At 35.1% G+C, this 19570-nt stretch overlaps 2 protein-coding genes and 1 long non-coding RNA gene across 7 annotated transcripts; 1 reads left to right on the top strand and 2 right to left on the bottom strand.

The window, feature by feature from the left end:
* Positions 1-3871: 3871 nt before the first annotated feature.
* LOC106401995 lies at positions 3872-10199 on the bottom strand. Its single transcript, XM_048744739.1, has 2 exons — positions 9779-10199; positions 3872-7645 (listed from the first exon to the last, which is right to left on the bottom strand). The coding sequence occupies exon 2, from the start codon at positions 4992-4994 to the stop codon at positions 4161-4163; it is 834 nt and encodes a 277-aa protein (XP_048600696.1). The 5' UTR covers positions 4995-7645; positions 9779-10199; the 3' UTR covers positions 3872-4160.
* A 133-nt stretch (positions 10200-10332) lies between these two features.
* Positions 10333-12536, top strand: LOC106401981 (cytochrome c1 1, heme protein, mitochondrial). 2 transcript variants are annotated; one of them, XM_013842611.3, is made up of 8 exons: positions 10333-10511; positions 10628-10698; positions 10791-11002; positions 11113-11392; positions 11482-11553; positions 11639-11755; positions 11835-11900; positions 12139-12536. In XM_013842611.3, the coding sequence occupies exons 2-8, from the start codon at positions 10639-10641 to the stop codon at positions 12253-12255; spliced, it is 924 nt and encodes a 307-aa protein (XP_013698065.1). In that variant the 5' UTR covers positions 10333-10511; positions 10628-10638; the 3' UTR covers positions 12256-12536. The 2 variants fall into 2 exon arrangements, with proteins under 2 accessions (XP_013698065.1, XP_013698073.1); XM_013842619.3 differs by having other exon boundaries at positions 10386-10511; positions 10639-10698.
* A 1061-nt stretch (positions 12537-13597) lies between these two features.
* LOC125580372 lies at positions 13598-17417 on the bottom strand. 4 transcript variants are annotated; one of them, XR_007318131.1, is made up of 8 exons: positions 17202-17417; positions 16952-17111; positions 16700-16818; positions 15829-16484; positions 15127-15744; positions 14632-15028; positions 14378-14474; positions 13598-14308 (listed from the first exon to the last, which is right to left on the bottom strand). It is a non-coding gene; the product is annotated as an uncharacterized LOC125580372 (long non-coding RNA). The 4 variants fall into 4 exon arrangements; XR_007318132.1 differs by lacking the exon at positions 16700-16818 and having other exon boundaries at positions 15127-15238; positions 15349-15744; XR_007318129.1 differs by lacking the exon at positions 16700-16818 and having other exon boundaries at positions 15829-15879; positions 15963-16484.
* Positions 17418-19570: the final 2153 nt, after the last annotated feature.

The raw sequence follows: 19570 nt of genomic DNA, 5'->3' as shown, positions 1-19570 counted from the left end.
TAAGCATATAATAAAAAAAATTATAATTTTTCTTATATGTTTTATTTTGGATTTTTTAAAACCACTATAAATTACTAAAAATGATAAAAATCTCACATTGAAAATTTTGTGATCAATGGTTTAACTTTTTTTGTTCAAGCAAGATACAAATGATCATAAATCTTATGAATATGAAATCTCATATATATATATATATATTAAATTATATACTATATAAAAATATGTTAATTGAAAATTTTGCATTGAAAAATTATTAAGTCTTCGTATTTTAATTTGAAATTTGTATTGAAAAATCTCACATTAAAAGTTTTATGATTAATGGTTTTTGAGAAGAAGCTTCCACAACTCAGAGATCGTTCATGTACCAAGAACGGCGAATCAAAAGGCGGATAGCTTAGCACGCAGTGCCCGACATCAACCGTCTTTCGTCGTACACATGGATGCAGAGTTACCAATTTGGTTTACAGAGTCAATATGAGTCTGTGAATTGTTTGCTGTAAAAAAAAAAAATTAATGGTTTAAATTTTTGTTACAACAAATATAAAAATGTTAATAAAATCATATGAGTAGGAAGTGTCAATAATAAATATTTATATTAAAATACACTACATATATCTATGTCAATATCCCTAAGGTTTTAATTATATACCATATAAAGTAAATAAAATGATTGTTTTGATTTGTTTACCAAAAACATGATTGTAAATAAACAAAAGGTATTGGTTTTGATTTACGTGCTTACTTTAATGTATATACTTTTATGTATACAATTTATTTTTTAATAGGTGGTTTCTAATATGTTATTTGATCCTACAATCCCATAAATACACTTCTTCAAATCAAAGTGATTTTTAATATTGGAAGCACTATATATATTATTTCATTCAGGTTAAATAATTTAGTCTTTATTTTTATTTCTCTAAATATTTTAATGAAATATCATGATAAGATTCCATCAACTCATTTTGAGTTTGTTCGAATAATGAGGGATTTCATCATTCGTCTAATATTTGTTTCTCCATAATATCTTATCTAGCTATTATAATTGTAAGAATGTGAGATTTAAACTATTTATTATAAGTTTATGGTTTATCGTTTAATAAATAAAACATTTCTTAGTTTATACATAATTTACCTATACTAGAATGGTAAAATATTATATATATTTTTTTTATCGATATACTCTTGAGTAATTAAACCTCAAAAGCGTAGGTTGATAAAATAAATAATTTGTTTTGTTGTTCTGGAATTAGATGATTTTTAAACCGAACTATGAATATATACTAGACATACATTTATATTTCGAGTCTGGATTTATATTTTGTTACAGCTTGATATATTAGATTTTAACACTAACCTGTGAATAGAGTTGGCCGGTGATTTTCTTCAAAAATTTGATTCTTAGATATGTATCTGGAATGCAACTAAACTTTTGCAGACGTCCATTTTTTTAAATTAATACTTATATAATTTACCGCATCATTGAAGAGGTTTAAAAAAGAAACAAAACTCATATCAGTGAAACACAAACGAGAACGAACGCATAATTTTATAGAGGTAGAAAATTAAATCACTTGTGGATAGTCATAATCTTACAATCGATGTTGCCTATCTGGTTTTGGTGATTTGTGTCAGCCGCAAAATTTAGTTTTCTTTTGTGGATATGAAATCTTAAAAATAATTAAAATGAGATGTAATACGTTCACTCTTCAACAACGATGATACATTTAAGAGACCAATCATTTGTATTCGTTATTTTACGATCGATAAAAAAATTAGTGTTGTAAAATATTAATATCATTTAATGAACAAATATTACTATAAAAAACTTACTCCGCGCATGCGCACGGATTATTATATAATTTGATATATAAGACAACAATTAAAACCAGCTTATACCTATACAATAAGATCATATATGTACAAAACAATTCAATTTGTTGAATCGGATTTTGGATTTGGATATCGGATCCGGGTTAATAGCTTTCTCCCCGAAGGATGATGCTATATGTTAGCGTAGCTATGGTGATGGGAACGTCGAGATTTTGGTCCAACCATGTGATATGAACGTCGAGACCAGTGAGAGGCCTCCATCTATTATACCACTATCGAAAGCGACAGTACACGTGGAGCCTCTCACACCAGTAGACACCTACTTCGACCGCACAAACAGTACTACATTTGATCAATCAATACTTTCTTTGGATTATAGAAGCAAATGCTATGTCAGATACCATTCGTCTCTACGCTCTATAGAGGGCCCTCCAGAGGTGCTATAATTTGTTTTAGTTTGGTTTAACTTTTTAAAAAATCTTTCATGCATGGTAGTGTACAATTTAAGCTTATTTATGTCCTTCGTGTGTGTCCTTTACTTGGGAGCTTAATTATAAAGTCTGGAAAACTGTAAGCCAACCATTTAATCAGGCTGGGTAACTGGATAAGTAGTTTCTTTTTTACCAAAAGAGTCAACACCACTATAACTGTATTTTTTTTCTTTTTTACTAAAACACTGTTTATGTGATTTTCACACACGTGAAAGGAATTCATTCGTTTTCTCTCGACTCTTCTATCAAAAATTCCATCGCAATGGAGAGAGACTGTTTCGATACACGCGAGCACAAAACACTTGACATAACGTACGGCCCGATTTAAAGCTCATTTTGACACGTGAACGGCCGAACCAATCAACAGATCCTATATCAACTTTGTCGGGATGGCAGCTGAAGAGAGAAATCTGGAGACGCTGATTGGTTTCTGTCTTACTCTTATCAAATGCCAAGTGTATGCTTGATATGTGTGTGAATGTTATAACTTTATTTATTCTCCCTCCACATTACTACTTTTGGCGTTTTTCTTTTTAAAATTTGTAAACTTTTTCACAACCAATGAGGCTTCTCCACATGATGGAACAAGCAGAGCTCACGAAGATATTGCTTCTAAAGTTAGTTATGCTCATTAGTCATTACATTTGGTTAAAATACCGTTTAAGTAAGCTTAGGAATGTTTATCTATACACACATTTTTCATATACAGTCTGAACGATTCAACCAAATTCATATAACGTTCCTAGATTGTACATGCATGCACTAAGAATAAATGAAAATATATATATGAATGTCAAATGACTCATATATATAGCAATGTACACATGAATGAAGCTCAAAATATAGATTTTCAATATAGAGAACGTGGTGCTGTACTTTATTTATACTACATAATGTATGCAAATGCAAATACAGATATATTTGCTAGATACGCGTAAATTATGGGTGTATGAATGCATATATTAAGGAGCGGCATGTTAGCAGGTTAGTTAAGAGTTTAAGATTATGCTAATTAAAAGTCACCAAGAACATATATATAGAAATGTCAAAAATGTAAATCCTCAAATGCACATATAAAACAGGCTGTATATGAGTATTCCAATAACGAAGAGACAAGTGCACGTTACAAGGACATGAAATATTAAGCATATAATTGTACTTACATATGTTGATGTATATGTTTATATATGTATATAAAACAGTACGTGATTGTTTGGTGTATGTATGTCAGTAGTGAGGGGAAATTGAAAGCTTAATGAAGTGATTTAATACCAAGTATAACACCTAATAGGGCTCCCCATATAGTTCATGTGTTCTGTCTCTCAAGTCTCAACTAATGTATATAATTATGTCCATGACATATTCTTCTTAAGATCAAATTTATTTTTCACTATGCCTTAAATACTATAATATAAATCCATTTTCCACAGCATAAACAATTCTGAAATATATATAATAGTTATGAATAACGGAAGATATATTAAAACACACTGATCTGTTAAATATTTAGTAGGTCTATCGATCTAAAATAAAAATAAAAACCAACATTAGTAGGAAATCATACAATGGAATCTTTTTATTTAGTCTTTGCCAATGAACATTTGACATTATTACTGCATGTTCTATATATTTAAGAATTCTTAGCTTCTTCATACTTCTCAACATTATCATATCACTTGTTCTTTCTTCAAGCTTCTCTATAATCTATATATGCTTAAAGAAAGTTGCTAAAGTGATTAAAAAGCTTGGGACTAGTCACACTTTTCGATCACATATAGCTCACCGTTATAGTTCTTACCCATCCTGCTTCAAGCTTGCTTCAAGTAGCAAGCAACATTAAAGCCAGAGAGTTAGAGCAGCTGTTGTGTCTAGCCTCCATGCAAAGCCACCAAACTCCATTTTCCACACATCGCACGGCACCGTTTTGGTGTACTTTGTCTCCTGCCACGTGTACTGCATCCTCACCCTACACGTGAAAGCTCTGTAGTTACAATACATCGCCACCGTCGACTCCTCCATCACCAACCACACCGTAACATCCGGCAACGACAACGATGACGGATCTTCACCGGAAATGTTTCTCCTGTAAGCCTCGTTGACCCAAACCACCCGGTTCGAGGCATCCGATACGAACGCTGGACACGTGTCCTTACTTAGTTTATCCACCATCTCAGCGTCCGTACACTTCACCCCATGGAAACTAGAACTACCGTCACATACGCCGGTAACGGACTTCACCGTCACCCACGTCTCCACCTCCGCCGTGCCGCCTCCGTTAAACATGGTCCACGTGTTGGTTTCTCGTGTTTCCTCTCCGGTTATCGTTTTCACCATCGGATCTAACGGTGTGTAGTCGCTTGTAAGATCAGATTTTTCCGGCATGAGTTGAAGTGTCACGACTCCAGTTTGTTCCCCATCATCAGACAAGTCAGATCTGTTCTTTCCTCGACACGTGGTGTTGTTATTCTTTGAAACCCTAACGTACTTCCGTTTGGTTCGTTTGTTCATACCGTATGAGTTGTTCTTGTTGTTGTCTCCTGCATCGCATGGCTGACCAGTCGTCGGTTTTGGAGCGATCGGACGGTAACGGAGCATGAGAGTGTCAACGGAAACCTTATCCTGCGCCTTACCGGCGTATCTTAGCGTTCCCACCCACTCATCTTGATTCATAATTATCTTTCTCTCCCTCTTCTCAAACACTCTACCTCTTCCTTTCTCTCTCTCTCTCTCTCTATAGTGTTTCTGTGTCTCTCTCCGTTGAGCCGAAATGGTAAAGGAGGAGGAATGGTAATTCGCCACGTGGTTCTAGGGTTAGCGCATATATACATTTAAATCATTGGATAGTCTCTGTGTATCTTTCTGTTCTCTGCCATCTTTTGCACCATATTTATGTCTCTTTTCCTTCTTTATTTTAATATAGTTGAGATAAGAGAGTAACAAGTTAAATATTATCTATACTTTTGATAACGATTCAGAACAACTATTTTATTTTTTGCACATCATGCATGATTCAGAACAACAAGTCCCAGGTTTCATTCTTTTGAAAGTTCCTACAATTACAATCTGTTAATTATCGTGGAGTTTATATTTAATTTAGTATTTATAAAATCATGTTAACCAGTCATGCATATCGATATCGTACGATGATTAACGCTACACATACACGCACTTGTACACACAAATAAGTTGTATCAGCCAATCTTAATACTATCAGCCAATCTCGATTTTTAAAAATGGTGAGTCGGCAAAAAAAAAAATTCAAATCAACTCTTTGTATGATGTCTGAAGGTGTAGGTATGTACAAGAGCCTGTGTTTTGTTGTGAACGAGAGATTTATTATTAAATTTTTATCTAGCTAAAACATGGTCTACTAATTATAGTTTTAATTTTGGAACTTGTTTCCAACTCTCATATGTTTCAACTAAATGTATGCTTAGTTTCTCCCTTATAATTCTCTTAAACTGTATGACTTTGAGTCATAGATGTATGTAACGTCTTCGTTATTTAAATTGCAAATGCTTTTGTAAAGAAAATAATCATGACAACAAATTTGATTATAAAACATATTCAGAGTTTAGTAATCTTTTTATATGGTAACACATAGTCCAACACAATAGTTTTTAAATTTTGACAGGCCATTGTAAACTCAGAGCACACACATTGGTTGAATAGAACAATGTCATCTACCCACATCGATGCATACACATAGGTCCGTATGATAAATTTAATCGTATTGATGTCCCATTTTTCTATATTTTTTAAAAAGATCTGAGATTTGTATATTATATTAATGAGTGGGTCCTATATATATAAACAAAATATGCTGGTTCACCTTATTTGAGGAGGACTGTTATTGGTCATAGTAATCTCCTACCAATCAAATTCCATTATGTGTCCTCTATCTCTCAGTTGAAAAAGGCTGTTTATGTAATCTCCTACTCATCGCACATTTGAATATATACATACATAGGAGTATTCTTTTGTATCTAATCTTATCCCATATTATATGCATGCAGCATGCCTACATATATAAGCAAGCGAATAGGAGATATGTTCCTGACAATGATATTTACAGATATAACAGTTAAACAAAACAATGCCTTGCTGCTGTCTAGAACAATAAAAACAGATTAATCTTCAGTACTGTGTTCTAAGGAAATTAATCGAACTTCGGCTCAGATAACCTCAATCAATAAAAAGCAAAGGAGTGCTTTTTTTTTAGCAACCAAAAGTAGGGTGAGACGTTCATGTACACATTTGGATTCTGTTCGGGTCTATTGAAGTTTCAGATTTTTTTTATTTGTAACTTAAAGGTTTCGAATTTCTAAGCTTAAAGATTATAAATTTTGGTTCCATTCCGGTTCAGATCTTTGCGGGTTCGGTTTTGATTTTCATATATAATAACCTATTTACATTATTTAAAATATTTAAAATTCATATATACTTTAAATTTCTCAAAACCTAAAAATAAAAATAAAAATAATTTATCACATATAGATTTGAATAATGTATGCCAAAATACCTAAATTTAACATAGAAATTGATTTGGCTTGAATATTTAGACCATCTCCATCCATGAGAACTCCTAAGGGGTTCTTTTGATTTAATTAATAGTAAAAAAGTGATTTGTCTCCTTAAGAACCTTGGTTAGAGGAATTATTTTTTTCTTCCTCCAATGGGAGAACCCCATAGGGGTTCTTAATTAATTAATTTTTTTTTGAAGTATAATGATTTAAAAGTAAAAGAAACATATTTTTTTATAGAAATGACATAACAACATATTAAAAAAAGAAATACAAATACTAATCGTAAACGAGAAAAAACCAATTAGTCGAAATCGGGTGTTCCAATATCGTCGAAATTATTAGAAGAAGAAAATGCCATTTTAAAAAGATAAGTGAAGAAATGTGAAGAACAAATTGTTTCTTAAAGAGATAAGTGAAGAAACAATAAAGATAAGAAACAAGTAGAGAGATAATAACAAGTAGAGAAAACAATGTGAAGAAATGTGAGAAAACAAAGTCTTAAAGAAAGAAGCAAAATGTGAGATACGGGAACAAATGGTTTGAATCAAAATGTGAGAAGAAAGAAGTCTTATAAACACAACAACTTTTTACATGTTGTAAACAAGTTGTATTTGGTTCGGTACAACTTCAAAAACAAACGTGAAACATATCACACAAGTTGTTACTTCACTAGATACAAAACACAACAACTTTTTACATGGAACATATTGTCTTTTTCTATCACATGGTTACTGTCTCCTCGTCCACTTGATGTTGGATCCATTGTATGAGCCCTCTCAAAGGCATGGAAGCGACCTATAGCAAGATGAAAAAAATTATCAAACTCTATCTACAACACTTGCACAGTAAATGTTAGATATATACAAGAGATATTGTCGAGATTATGATTTCATAACTTTAGGAAACTTAGTTAATGACTTAACCTAGAGTTCTCACCTCTTGTATTGTATATATTGGCAATTGCCATCTATTGTGAATAATATAGAAACACATATTCTCTACATGATATCAAGAGCCAACGATTGCCCTAAATTTTTCTTTTGAGCCGCCTTCTTCAAATCTTCTTCTCTTCTTCTCTTTCATTTCACTATGGCCTTCAACGCTCCAGCGGTTGACGTGGTTCAAGGTGTGCTCAACATCAACATGATCAACATCACAATGCTCACAACTACCAACTTCATGACTTGGAATCTTCAAGTTCATGCTCTCCTAGACGGCTATGACGTATCTGGCTACCTTGATGGTTCTATCCCTGCACCAGATCAGATGATAACGGTTGATGGTCAATCCGTTCCGAATCCTGACTATACGAAATGGAGACGCCAGGACCGTCTTATTTACAGCGGTCTTATTGGCACGCTATCTCCGTCGATCCAAACCCTGGTCACCAACACAAAGACCTCGCAAGATGTTTGGAAGTCTCTCAGCGCCACCTACGCAACACCAAGCCGCGGGCACATTCAACAGCTTCGCTTGCAGCTCAAGCAATAAACCAAAGGTGACAAATCCATTGATGAATACATGCGTGGCTTAACCAGTCGATTTGACCAGCTTGCTCTCCTTGGAAAACCACTTGATCATGAAGACAAGATTGAATATGTTATTGATGGTCTCCCGGAAGAGTACAAGTCTGTCACAGATCAGGTCGAGGGCCGCGACACATCTCCATCTATCATTGAAATACATGAGAAGCTCATCAACAAGGAAGCCAAACTGCTGAGCTTGTCTGCGACTGTTGTTACTCCGGTTCCGGTCTCTGCTAATGTTGCAACCACACGTCCGAAGAATCAACAACACCGCAACTACAACCGCAACTGGAACAACAACAACAACAACAACAAGGCGCCTCAACAATCCTATCAATCACAGTCAAACGACACTAACCAAAACAGAGGATATCAGGGTCGCTGTCAGATCTGTAGCGTCTTCGGTCACAGCGCCAGGAGATGCCCTCAGTTCGCTCCCTCGTCACAAAACGCCTACCCTGCCTCGCCTTTCCGTCCATGGCAGCCAAGAGCGAACATGGCGATCTCAGCTCACAACCCGAGCAACGCTTGGCTGATGGATTCTGGTGCAACTCATCACCTCACCAGTGACCTCCACAATCTCTCACTTCAAATGCTGCTTGCAAATGACCTCACCGGGCCGTTGCAAATGCTGCTTCTGAGTTGAGCTGGATATGCAATATTCTCACTGAGCTTGGAGTCGCTATACCAGCAGCACCTGTTGTCTACTGCGACAACGTTGGAGCTACTTTTCTGTGTGCAAATCCTATTTTCCACTCTCGCATGAAGCACATTGCCATTGACTATCATTTTGTTCGGGGCCAAGTACAACATGGAGCTCTGCGTGTCTCACACGTCAATACTAAAGATCAACTTGCCGATGCCTTAACTAAGCCTCTAACTCGTGCTCGGTTCCTTGATCTCATCAGCAAGATTGGAGTGATCCCTCTCCCTCCATCTTGAGGGGGCGTGTTAGATATATACAAGAGATATTGTCGAGATTATGATTTCATAACTTTAGGAAACTTAGTTAATGACTTAACCTAGAGTTCTCACCTCTTGTATTGTATATATTGGCAATTGCCATCTATTGTGAATAATATAGAAACACATATTCTCTACAGTAAAAACAGAGCTATAGGAGTCAGAAAAAAAATTATACAGAGGTAAGCAACTCTTGGATTATCTGCTTCAATGTCATTAGCTACACCAAAAATTATACTCATCGTGGATTTATATGTGCAGAGGAAAAGGAGGAAAAAGAGATGCGAACGCGAAGAGAGATGGAGATTCGTTGAGTGGGGTTTGGGGTTATCCAATTGCTCTATGAGGAAGTAAAAATAGATGGAGATGCGAGCGCGGAGAGAATCAAAGAAGAGAGAAACAGATCGAATACGAAAGAGAAGAGAAGAAAAGAGGTCACCTTTTCTCAAGTCAATATGCATCTGCCACGTATGGGTTTTTACTGATTCTTCAACCTCCATATATAGAACCGGTTCTGTCTCTTTATTTCATTTTTCATTTATTTTTTCCCCTTTTTTCGTTAGAACCCATCACTACAACCCCCCAATGGACCTGCTCTTAGATATAGAATCAACAAATATTTCAAGTTTTTTTGTTTCTTGAGTATTTTTTTAATCTATTTTAGACAATTACTTTTGGAGAATTTCAAAATATCTTACATATTTTAGATACTTTTATATATTAAATCTAAAATAATTAATAGATTTATATATATAAATCTGTTTCGGATACATTTAGGTACCCGAAATACTTCAGTCGGATCGGGTTCAGTTTTGGTTCTTTAAACAAAATTTTTGAACCCATATTGATTCAGGTTCGGTACTACATTTTGGATCGTTCGTTTCTTTAGATTCGAGTTTTTTGTCCACCTAACCAAAACAAAGTGGTGCTTTAAAATTAAAATATATATATTTAAATGATTAAATTCTCACCCACTGGACTTATCTTTGAAGGGAAAGAATTGGGCTGATGCAGTTTAATTTAGCCCATAGGCCCAATAAGTTGAAACTGTCCCGTGTTTAGCGGCAGCCACAGTGTCATCGTGGTCCACCCATTTTTCTCTCGTTTATCGGTTTACTTCTTCGTCCCTTCCTCGATCGTCTCCCTCGCCGATCTCGTTACTTCATTTTCCGGTGAGATTCTCTCTGTTCGTATAGTGAATCCTTCGCCGGATCTGTTTGTAGGCTTTGTTCGCTTTTTGTGTATTCGCTTCGTTTCTATGTATTGATTCAATCTCTTTGGTACAAAGCGTTTAATCAGATGGTTGGAGGAGGATTCATCCAGCAAATTCTCAGGAGGAAGCTGCACTCCCAATCACTTGTGAGATTTTTTATTTTTAAATATTCATTTTGTGGAATATAAGACAAGACAGTGTTATGTCTCTTAGCATTTGTTTTTTTATTGTCGTGCAGGCAACTCCTGTCCTGTCGTTGTTTTCTTCCCAGAAAGTTAATGAGGATGCTGGGTCTTCTGGCGTGAGAGCACTTACTCTCTTGGGTGCTGGAGTTACAGGGCTGTTGAGTTTCTCTACGGTTGCATCTGCTGATGAGGCCGAACATGGGTTGGCTTGTCCGGACTACCCTTGGCCTCATGATGGCATTCTCAGCTCTTATGACCATGCTTCGTGAGTGTTTCTCTATATACTCTTAAGACTTTGAAACTTGAGCTAAAAGTAAAAGTCTTTTGACTTTCTATGCTGTGTTAAGTGATGAAGGTTTGATGTTGTATGAGCAGGATCCGTCGTGGGCATCAAGTGTATCAGCAAGTCTGTGCTTCTTGCCACTCCATGTCTCTCATCTCATACCGTGATTTGGTGGGTGTTGCCTACACTGAGGAAGAGGCCAAAGCAATGGCAGCTGAGATCGAGGTAGTTGATGGACCTAATGATGAGGGTGAGATGTTCACCCGTCCTGGTAAACTCAGTGACCGCTTGCCTCAGCCTTATGCTAATGAATCGGCTGCAAGGTTTGCTAACGGTGGAGCGTATCCTCCTGATCTAAGTCTTATCACCAAGGTCTGCTGCTGTTTTCACTTGAATTTGAATATCTGTAGCAAATTTGTGTTTAATGATCTAATAAGTGGTTTTAATGTTTTGCCTGCCAGGCACGTCACAACGGTCAAAACTACGTCTTTGCTCTTCTGACTGGTTACCGTGATCCTCCTGCTGGCATTTCAGTAATTTTTTTTGACTCATTACTTAGAGTGGACTTGTTCGAATTCTGATTTACTGGTTGTAATAGAAGCCATGATAATTTTGCAGATTAGAGAAGGGCTACACTACAATCCTTATTTCCCTGGGGGAGCAATTGCTATGCCGAAGATGCTCAATGATGAAGCTGTTGAGTATGAAGATGGTGTCCCCGCCACAGAGGCACAGGTTATGTCTGCTCTTAATGGACAGCCTTGCTTGCTGAGTGTCATGATCTTAACTTTGAGTTTTGTGGATTACTGCGCAGATGGGTAAAGATGTTGTGTCATTCTTGTCTTGGGCAGCTGAACCAGAAATGGAAGAGAGGAAATTGGTAGGTTTATCTTCCTTTTTCTCCAGTGCATATGCATTTTGGTTTGTTGTCGAAAAACCTCACTCGAATGTTCCTAGTTTTTTTAGTTTATAATCAAACATGTTGACTTGTACCAAGTGTGTGTGCTAATAGTTCTTGGTCTGTTACTAAGGCATTAACATCTAGATATGCTGAGGTATTATATGTTCCAACATTTGACAAGGTGCTAGCTAAATGGTGAGTTTCTCATGGTTTGCAGATGGGATTCAAGTGGATATTCCTACTATCCCTTGCTCTGCTCCAAGCAGCCTACTACAGGCGACTGAAATGGTCCGTTCTCAAGTCCCGCAAGCTGGTCCTCGACGTGGTGAACTAAAGCTTTACTTTGTAAGCTTCTGCAGTGGCTACGCACAACTCCTCTTTTCAGCAACATATCTCCATTTTTTCATGTGCCATAAAAATCTTCGTGATGGGAAGGTGGCAAGACCTCAGCTTCTTTTCCTTTTGAGTATCTCTTTTATGAGGATAATAACGAAAATTAAAAATGTCTGCCTCATAATCAAACATGAACTTGAGATTATTATTATACATTTTGTTTTGTTTCTTATCTCAGACCGCTACGCCACGGTTTATTCAATAAAGAATGTCATTCGTGCTCGGTTTCATGGCTTACGGTGTTTTATGAATTAGTTTTTTATCCTCTCCTATTTCGTTGTCATTGTTGCCACAAATATTTGCACGATTCAGGAATCCAAACCGGTAGTTCAGAATCTACTTGAACACTGACGTTTCTCTTGTACTGAATGTTCCCATCAATACAAGTCACAAGAGAGATTTATTATACCATTTTTGTTTTGCTATATAGTTTGTTTCACAGATATAATCACAGGACCTGTCATTGTTGCTATAATATAAGTCAGAAGAGACATTTATAATACCATTTTTGATTTGGTATTGTGGATATAATGGCAAAAAAAGTAACCGTAACCGACAAAAAAACAACACGTTACACTGACAAACTTCTACAAATGATTTTCGCCAATGTTAAGGTAAATAAATAATCTGGCAGTGCTTATTTATTCTCCTCAAATGTAACTATTAGCATCACGAGACATGGCAGAACAGCAGAGAGATACACCATGGCAGAAAATGTAAATATTTTCGTTGCCAGTTGCTACAAATATTATCCCTGATCCACCGCTAAGATCAAACCCGATCCGGATCTTCCCAGTCCCCAAACTCAATACGTCATCAATCAAGAAGAAGTCGTTCTTCCACTTAGCCTTAACAAACCCTATCTTTCTAGCTACCTAAATCGAAGCAGCCAAGTTTCTTAGCTTTCAAGCAATCAGGCTCTTGGTCAAACTCTGAATTCCTGAACTGACATCACCTGTTGGTAAGAAAAAGACTTTTGTCTTCAGCGGCTAGTCTAACCTTTCTGTGGATCATGTGGCATATTTGGAAGGGGTGATACGAGTTTTGCTTTAACATCACGGAGTGACCCTGAGAAGGCTTTAATGGAAGCTGAAATTTGGTGTGAGAGCCAGGGTTTGGTTCCTCCGCTGACCTGAGACACTTCTCAGAGAGTCGTGTGGTTCAGACCTCCCATCAATTGCTTAAATGCAATTTGGCAGCCTCATGGGTAGATAATGTTGTCATTAATGGAGGAGTTTGATTAATACAACAAATTTTAAAATTGGTCAAGATTTTATTACTTGTAATCCGCGCGAAGCGCACAACAATCTAGTATCATTTCATTAATAATCTCATTTACATGATAGTTGCACTGAATTTAAAAATAAACAAATAAAATTGATATAAAAATGAACCGATAGATATCCTTAAAAATCGTGCATTAATTATTTTTTACACAATGTTTAAACGATATTAAACTCAAGCTTTTTAAATCCAACAAACCTCAAGTAAGTAAAAAAGAAGCATTCAACATAATAAGAAAAGAAGTATACAAGTCTTTCGTACAGGAAAAAAAATGCCCATGATAATTCTTGTTTTGTGGTGTGATTGTGAAGTTGTTTTTTTTTGTTCGTGTCTCGTTTTTGTTTGTCGAGTTTTGTTGTTTATTTCGTGGCATGGTGTAGCTTTTATTTTGAGATTATTTAAGTGTGTGTCTAAGTTTTCTTTATTACAATTTGATTTATTGTTTCTTATTTCTGTATTTACTATGTTAGTTTTTGTGATTTTGTTGAGTGTTTGTGAAATTCTTTTAGTTCGGTATTTGTTGTGTTAGTTTTTGTGATTTGTTGAGTGTTCGTGATGTTTTGATTTTTGTTGTTGTTTTGTTTGTGTGAGTTGGTGTAAGTAGTTTTATACATGAGAAGAGAGACAGAGATTTCATCACCCAACTCTTAGTGGTTCTGCTGGACTGATGATTTGCCTTCACAGCTTCTGAAACTCAAAAATCTGAACATCTGCAGGAGGAAAGACAAAGATGAGAACAATTAAAGAGCGAGTTAGATGACAAAGAAACAACAACTTACCTTTAAAAGAAGTAATAAGAAAAATGATTGGCTCTCCCAAGTGGACGACATACACAAAATTGATTCCTAGCCAGTTGCATCTTTAAGTGATGTAGCTCTGAAATGGAGATTAATTAGAGAATCAGATAGCAACTTCCTTTTTTACCACCGACTAAGTCACTAAACCACTAACTATAGTTCTTTCTAATCTTTTGGAACGTTTATATTTTTCTTCAATCTTTCAGCGTATCTACTAAATAAATACTTGAGTTTACCTTTCTGAGAGTTTGGTCAAATCTTGTCAATGTTTCCTTTATATATCCAGCAGCAGTAAGTTATGTCGATCTGCAAAATACAAAGTAATTAGACACTCAGTTTTCACATGACTTGTAATTTGCTTTTGGCTGCTAAAAGCGTATGGCGGCATTCTTGTTCTTATGAACATAACTGGCTTGATCTGATAATATATATTTTCAGAAACAATATATATAAGAAAAGAAAGAAACGCAAAGACACTTACCTTGACTTACATCCACAAATTCATCCAAGTCAGAATTCTCGAAACATTACACTAGCCCACTCTTGAATCTATAAAGTGTTAGAAGTTTCTTACTTATCTGGAGAGGTTGGTAAAGCTATCGTAAGTGATTCAGTTCTGAAAACAAGGCCAACCTACAATAAACCGAGCAAACCCAAAAATCAGACATGAGATGAGATAACAGATACCCACTCAACACTACCATCAACAAAAGGACAAGAAAAAATCATACACTCCACGTTAGATATCAGACTGAAATTTGGTTGTGCATCATCACCCTCTTAAAGAATAGCTTGAAGACTTCAATCAAAACCGTTATTCCCCATTGTTCATTGGAGTTCTCTCTGTCATTTAACAAGCTCAAAAATCATAAATAAAAGACGTCACCTAAAAGTCCCCCGAGCAAGATTAGTGAATGAATGATCATTGTTCAAGGTTAGACAGTAGGACATACCTAGCAACCACCATAAGAAGAGATCCAAGGCAAAAGTAAAAACATCAGAATAGAAGAACCATCTTTCCTAGACATCTAATCATAGTGAAACAAAAGGAATTTCTAATTGTTGTCCTTTACCTAAAACATGATAAACTTAAGATATGTGCCAGAACATGTTGTACAGGGTTATAGATACATCACCTTGATCTCGTGCACATCTACGGAGAATAATCTCTTGGAAAGTAGAGCAGGATGAAAGAAAGCCAGTTAAAAAATTCAAAGTAACCAGAAAATAACTAACTGCCACACACACACACACAAAACTCAGGCTTCAAACGAGATTTAGAGGTGGAATTTGAAACCTGGTAGTGGTATGAGTTACTGAAAGAATGTATCAAAGACTACAAATGCGACCTGAATGAATTTTTCAAACAGTTAAGCTTGAATATTAATTACATAAATGACTAATTGATAAGCAAAGTATGACTTGAGTAAAACCTCTTGGAGTCTGTATTGCTTATAAAAATTTGTTTGCTGCAGCTCAAGAACCTGTTCACGAGATAACAGTTAGTATAACAATACCTAAAAACTGGAGATATATTCATCGATCAAAAATAAGCAGAGTAAATTACCTCTTTCAGCTAGTCGCTTGCCCACTCAATTATTTGATTCATGGGAAACAAATATCATATGAAAAATGATACGAGAAACACTATTGAATATGGAAGTTCTTAGGACTTTGCATTGCATCTTTATTGTTTAGGTTTGTGTTTGAGTTATTGGTATGTAAAAAGTTTTGTGTTGTGACTTGTGAGTTACTGTATGTTCGAGTTTTGCTGTGTTTGAGTGTTTTGTATTCTGTTTTTTTCCGCTAGGTTGTGTGTGACGTTTTGTATGCGTGTTTTGTAGTTTTGTTATGCTTGACGATGCGTATGTGTGTTTTGTAGTCTGCTTTGTTATCGTGGTTGAATGCGTTTTGTGTTTATGTGTTTGTATTCTGTTTTCTTTTTGTCGGTTTGTATATGAATTTCCGTGTATTATGTAACATTTGTGTGTATGTGAGAGTGACAGAGACGTAACCTTCATTCGACATGGCTCATACCCAAACACGTCTTCCAACGTTTTTGTCTCCGCAGCAAAACAATAACATTCTCCTGAAACTCAAATACTTAAATCAGCAATACACAAAACAAAAATCATTGCTAAGACTAAAAATATAAAGCACAAGTTAAACGTAATGATGTGAAGTAACGTGTTGCGTTCCTCTACAAACAAATCTGATAATTTGCTTTAGATAAATTCATCTCTAACAAAACACAAAAGATATCAACCCAAACGTAAATATTATTGATTACTTCTAAATAGCTACCTTTCCAGAAACTTCGATCAAATTTCTTTTAACCACTTCATCCATTAACTTAAGCAACAAGCTTACAGTAAATGGTATGTCCACGCAACTTGAACCACAAAACTCAGGATAATAATTACCTAATCAAGATTTGATGATTAATGACGATTAAACGCAAGAGTCATCACAGTAAATCTAAATCGGATTCGCAATATTAAGTCACACATCATCAACAACGGCACTCTAAAATTGCAGAAAAGGGAGAGTTTATACCTGATTTTCAGCGTAATCGGAAGCGTTCGGAGGCGTTAGATCACGACTACTACTGCGACAGGGTGTTCATTAAACGACACCACAACGGCGAGGAGAACCGTGTAGAGCGGCGGATCGGATTTAAAATCACCCGCTGATTGATCCACCACCGGATTCGATCCTGGCCGTCGAAAGCCGATCAGATTAAATAACATATTTGAAATTGGAGGATTTGAGGAAATGCGACGCAATTAGAAGAAGTAGATTTTACCAGAGAGGAGGAGATTCGAGAGGGTCGTTGGATGAAGAACGAGAGCTCTAAACCCTACATGTGCGCTTCAGCCTTCAGGTAGAGAGAATTAGAGAAAGACGAAACAATCTAACGCATAGTTTTGTATATATAATCGTTGATTGAAGTTACTAAACTGCCCTCCGTGCTAAACATTTCAAATTCGAAAATAACGGTTATAGAACGGCAAAATCTGTATGTTCTCCAAAACACGTTAGTATACACCATATTAATGTGATTACTAAAATACCCATGACCGAAATGATAATGATCATTATTCATGATGATAAATGAAACAGCATAATTTCTCTCTGGCCTTGCTTCTTCTGAATACTAGGCGAAACATGTGTTTTTGATTTATTATTAAGTTCAGATAGCAATATCCAAGTACACTTGTGTTAGATACTTAATTTTCTTGTTAATAATGGTCATCAATCTCAGGATTATTATCAACAACTTTTGTAACATAATCTGGACATAAACAGAAAATCATCCTGCAGTTTTTGATGGAATGAATAGACGCGAGAATAAGCTACTCGACATTTCACTCAGAATAACACAGACACAAGGAAGTCCAGAAACTAAAACTTTGATATTTCATTAGTAGCATTTTTTTTTGACATTAGTAGCTTATGTTGAGTGTGACTTATTATCCTGTGTATTTATTCCAAGTTTACTGCAATAATTTCATTAAACCTTTAGTAGTCATTTACTAATTATTAAGGATATTTACTTAAAACTCCTCAACTAAGTTTGTTTAGGGTAAAAAAACCCTCAAACTAAATATTTAACAAAAAACCTTAAATTAACTTTATTAAATGAATTAAATTCTAACAAGTCATAGTTACCATTAGGGTTTTTAGTAATTAAATCCCTTAACTAAAGATGAATCGGAAAAAAAAACACCCAAATAAAAATCATGTAAAATAAACCTTCAACTTTAATTCCGTTAACATATGTTACCCTCCGTCTAAAAAACCGTGACGAAGGGTGACATATGTTAAGGTTTTTAAGTTGAGGGTTTATAATGTCAAAAACTTTGTTGAGGGGTTTTTACTATTCAAAAATAGTTGAGAGATTTTATCACTAAAATTTATTAAATATTATTAAATTATTTATTATTATTTATACATTATTTTAGATTGATTTATAAGCCCTTAAAACTAATTTATAAATTTTAATACATTAATCTATTATAAAATTAATTTATTCATCTTAAAATAATAATTTTCAACACTACTTATAACTTCAAAATAATAAATTATTCAATATTTGACAACAGTGATATAAAAAATTTGTGTTTATATCGCACAGACAAATAGTTTAGGTATCGATTAGATGATATGGCCCTAGTTCAGGTACTAATCGTCGGTTTTTTCTAATTTTGCGTGTCATTTTACGGGTTTTTTAGTTCTTTCAATTTTGTTTAGGCAAACGAAACTAGATATACCTCTAATATCGTGAACCATTAGAAGTGGCCATCACAATCACACATGGCACATTCGCGATTTCGTTGGGACTCATTCTTGGATCCTTGTGCATTGTCTTGACTCTTGAACCAAAAAACGCATTGCCCATGCCATCATTTCTTTCCAAAGATATTCCATTTGTTGTTATTATTAGACCTTGTTTTTTTCTTTGTTTTATAATCTTGTTTCCGAACCCGTAATATCTGAATACTTTTTTGTACTCTTGTTACACTTTAAAACATGACTTCTGAGCTATTTTGATAATGCATCCTGGATTTACGATCAGCTATGCACAAATTACTACGTTACTTGGTCTTCCCGATAACTATCTCAAATTACTCAACATATACTAAACCTTCCAACAAAAATACTATAGACAAATAAATAGATCACAGCTTGTCACAGTAGTAGTACGTAGAAGATGAAAGTTACAACACTTCAATGTCATTTTCTTCTTGAGATATTTTCCCAATAAGTACAAACTTGTTACAAAAGAAAAAGAAAACACATACTTTGGAAATTTGATGTTTAGTTGGCATATATATATATATAACTATAAAATTTCAGAAATACATAATACAGATGACCACTCCTAAAAAAAATCATTATAATATACGGTGCATTTTGTGTTACTGGGTCTCATTCCAATTTCGTTTGTCCAAAAAAAAGGGGTCTCATTCCAATATACGGTGTCTGTTGTGGTGGCGGAAAGAGAAGTCTCATGACAATATCAGTATTATATCACTGGATTTATAAGAAATTAAGCATTATCAGTTTCAAAAATAGTGATCACGAGTTTGATTAACGTGATTGTCCACATAACAAAACAAAATATGCCGTATGCATCTCAATCCGTGTAGTCAATTTCGTTGGAAATAAAAA

This window comes from Brassica napus, chromosome A2, assembly GCF_020379485.1.
Source record: "Brassica napus cultivar Da-Ae chromosome A2, Da-Ae, whole genome shotgun sequence".
Classification (NCBI taxonomy): Eukaryota; Viridiplantae; Streptophyta; class Magnoliopsida; order Brassicales; family Brassicaceae; genus Brassica; species Brassica napus.
The sequence above is the reverse complement of the archived record's forward strand: the minus strand, read 5'-3'. Positions and strand labels throughout refer to the sequence as shown.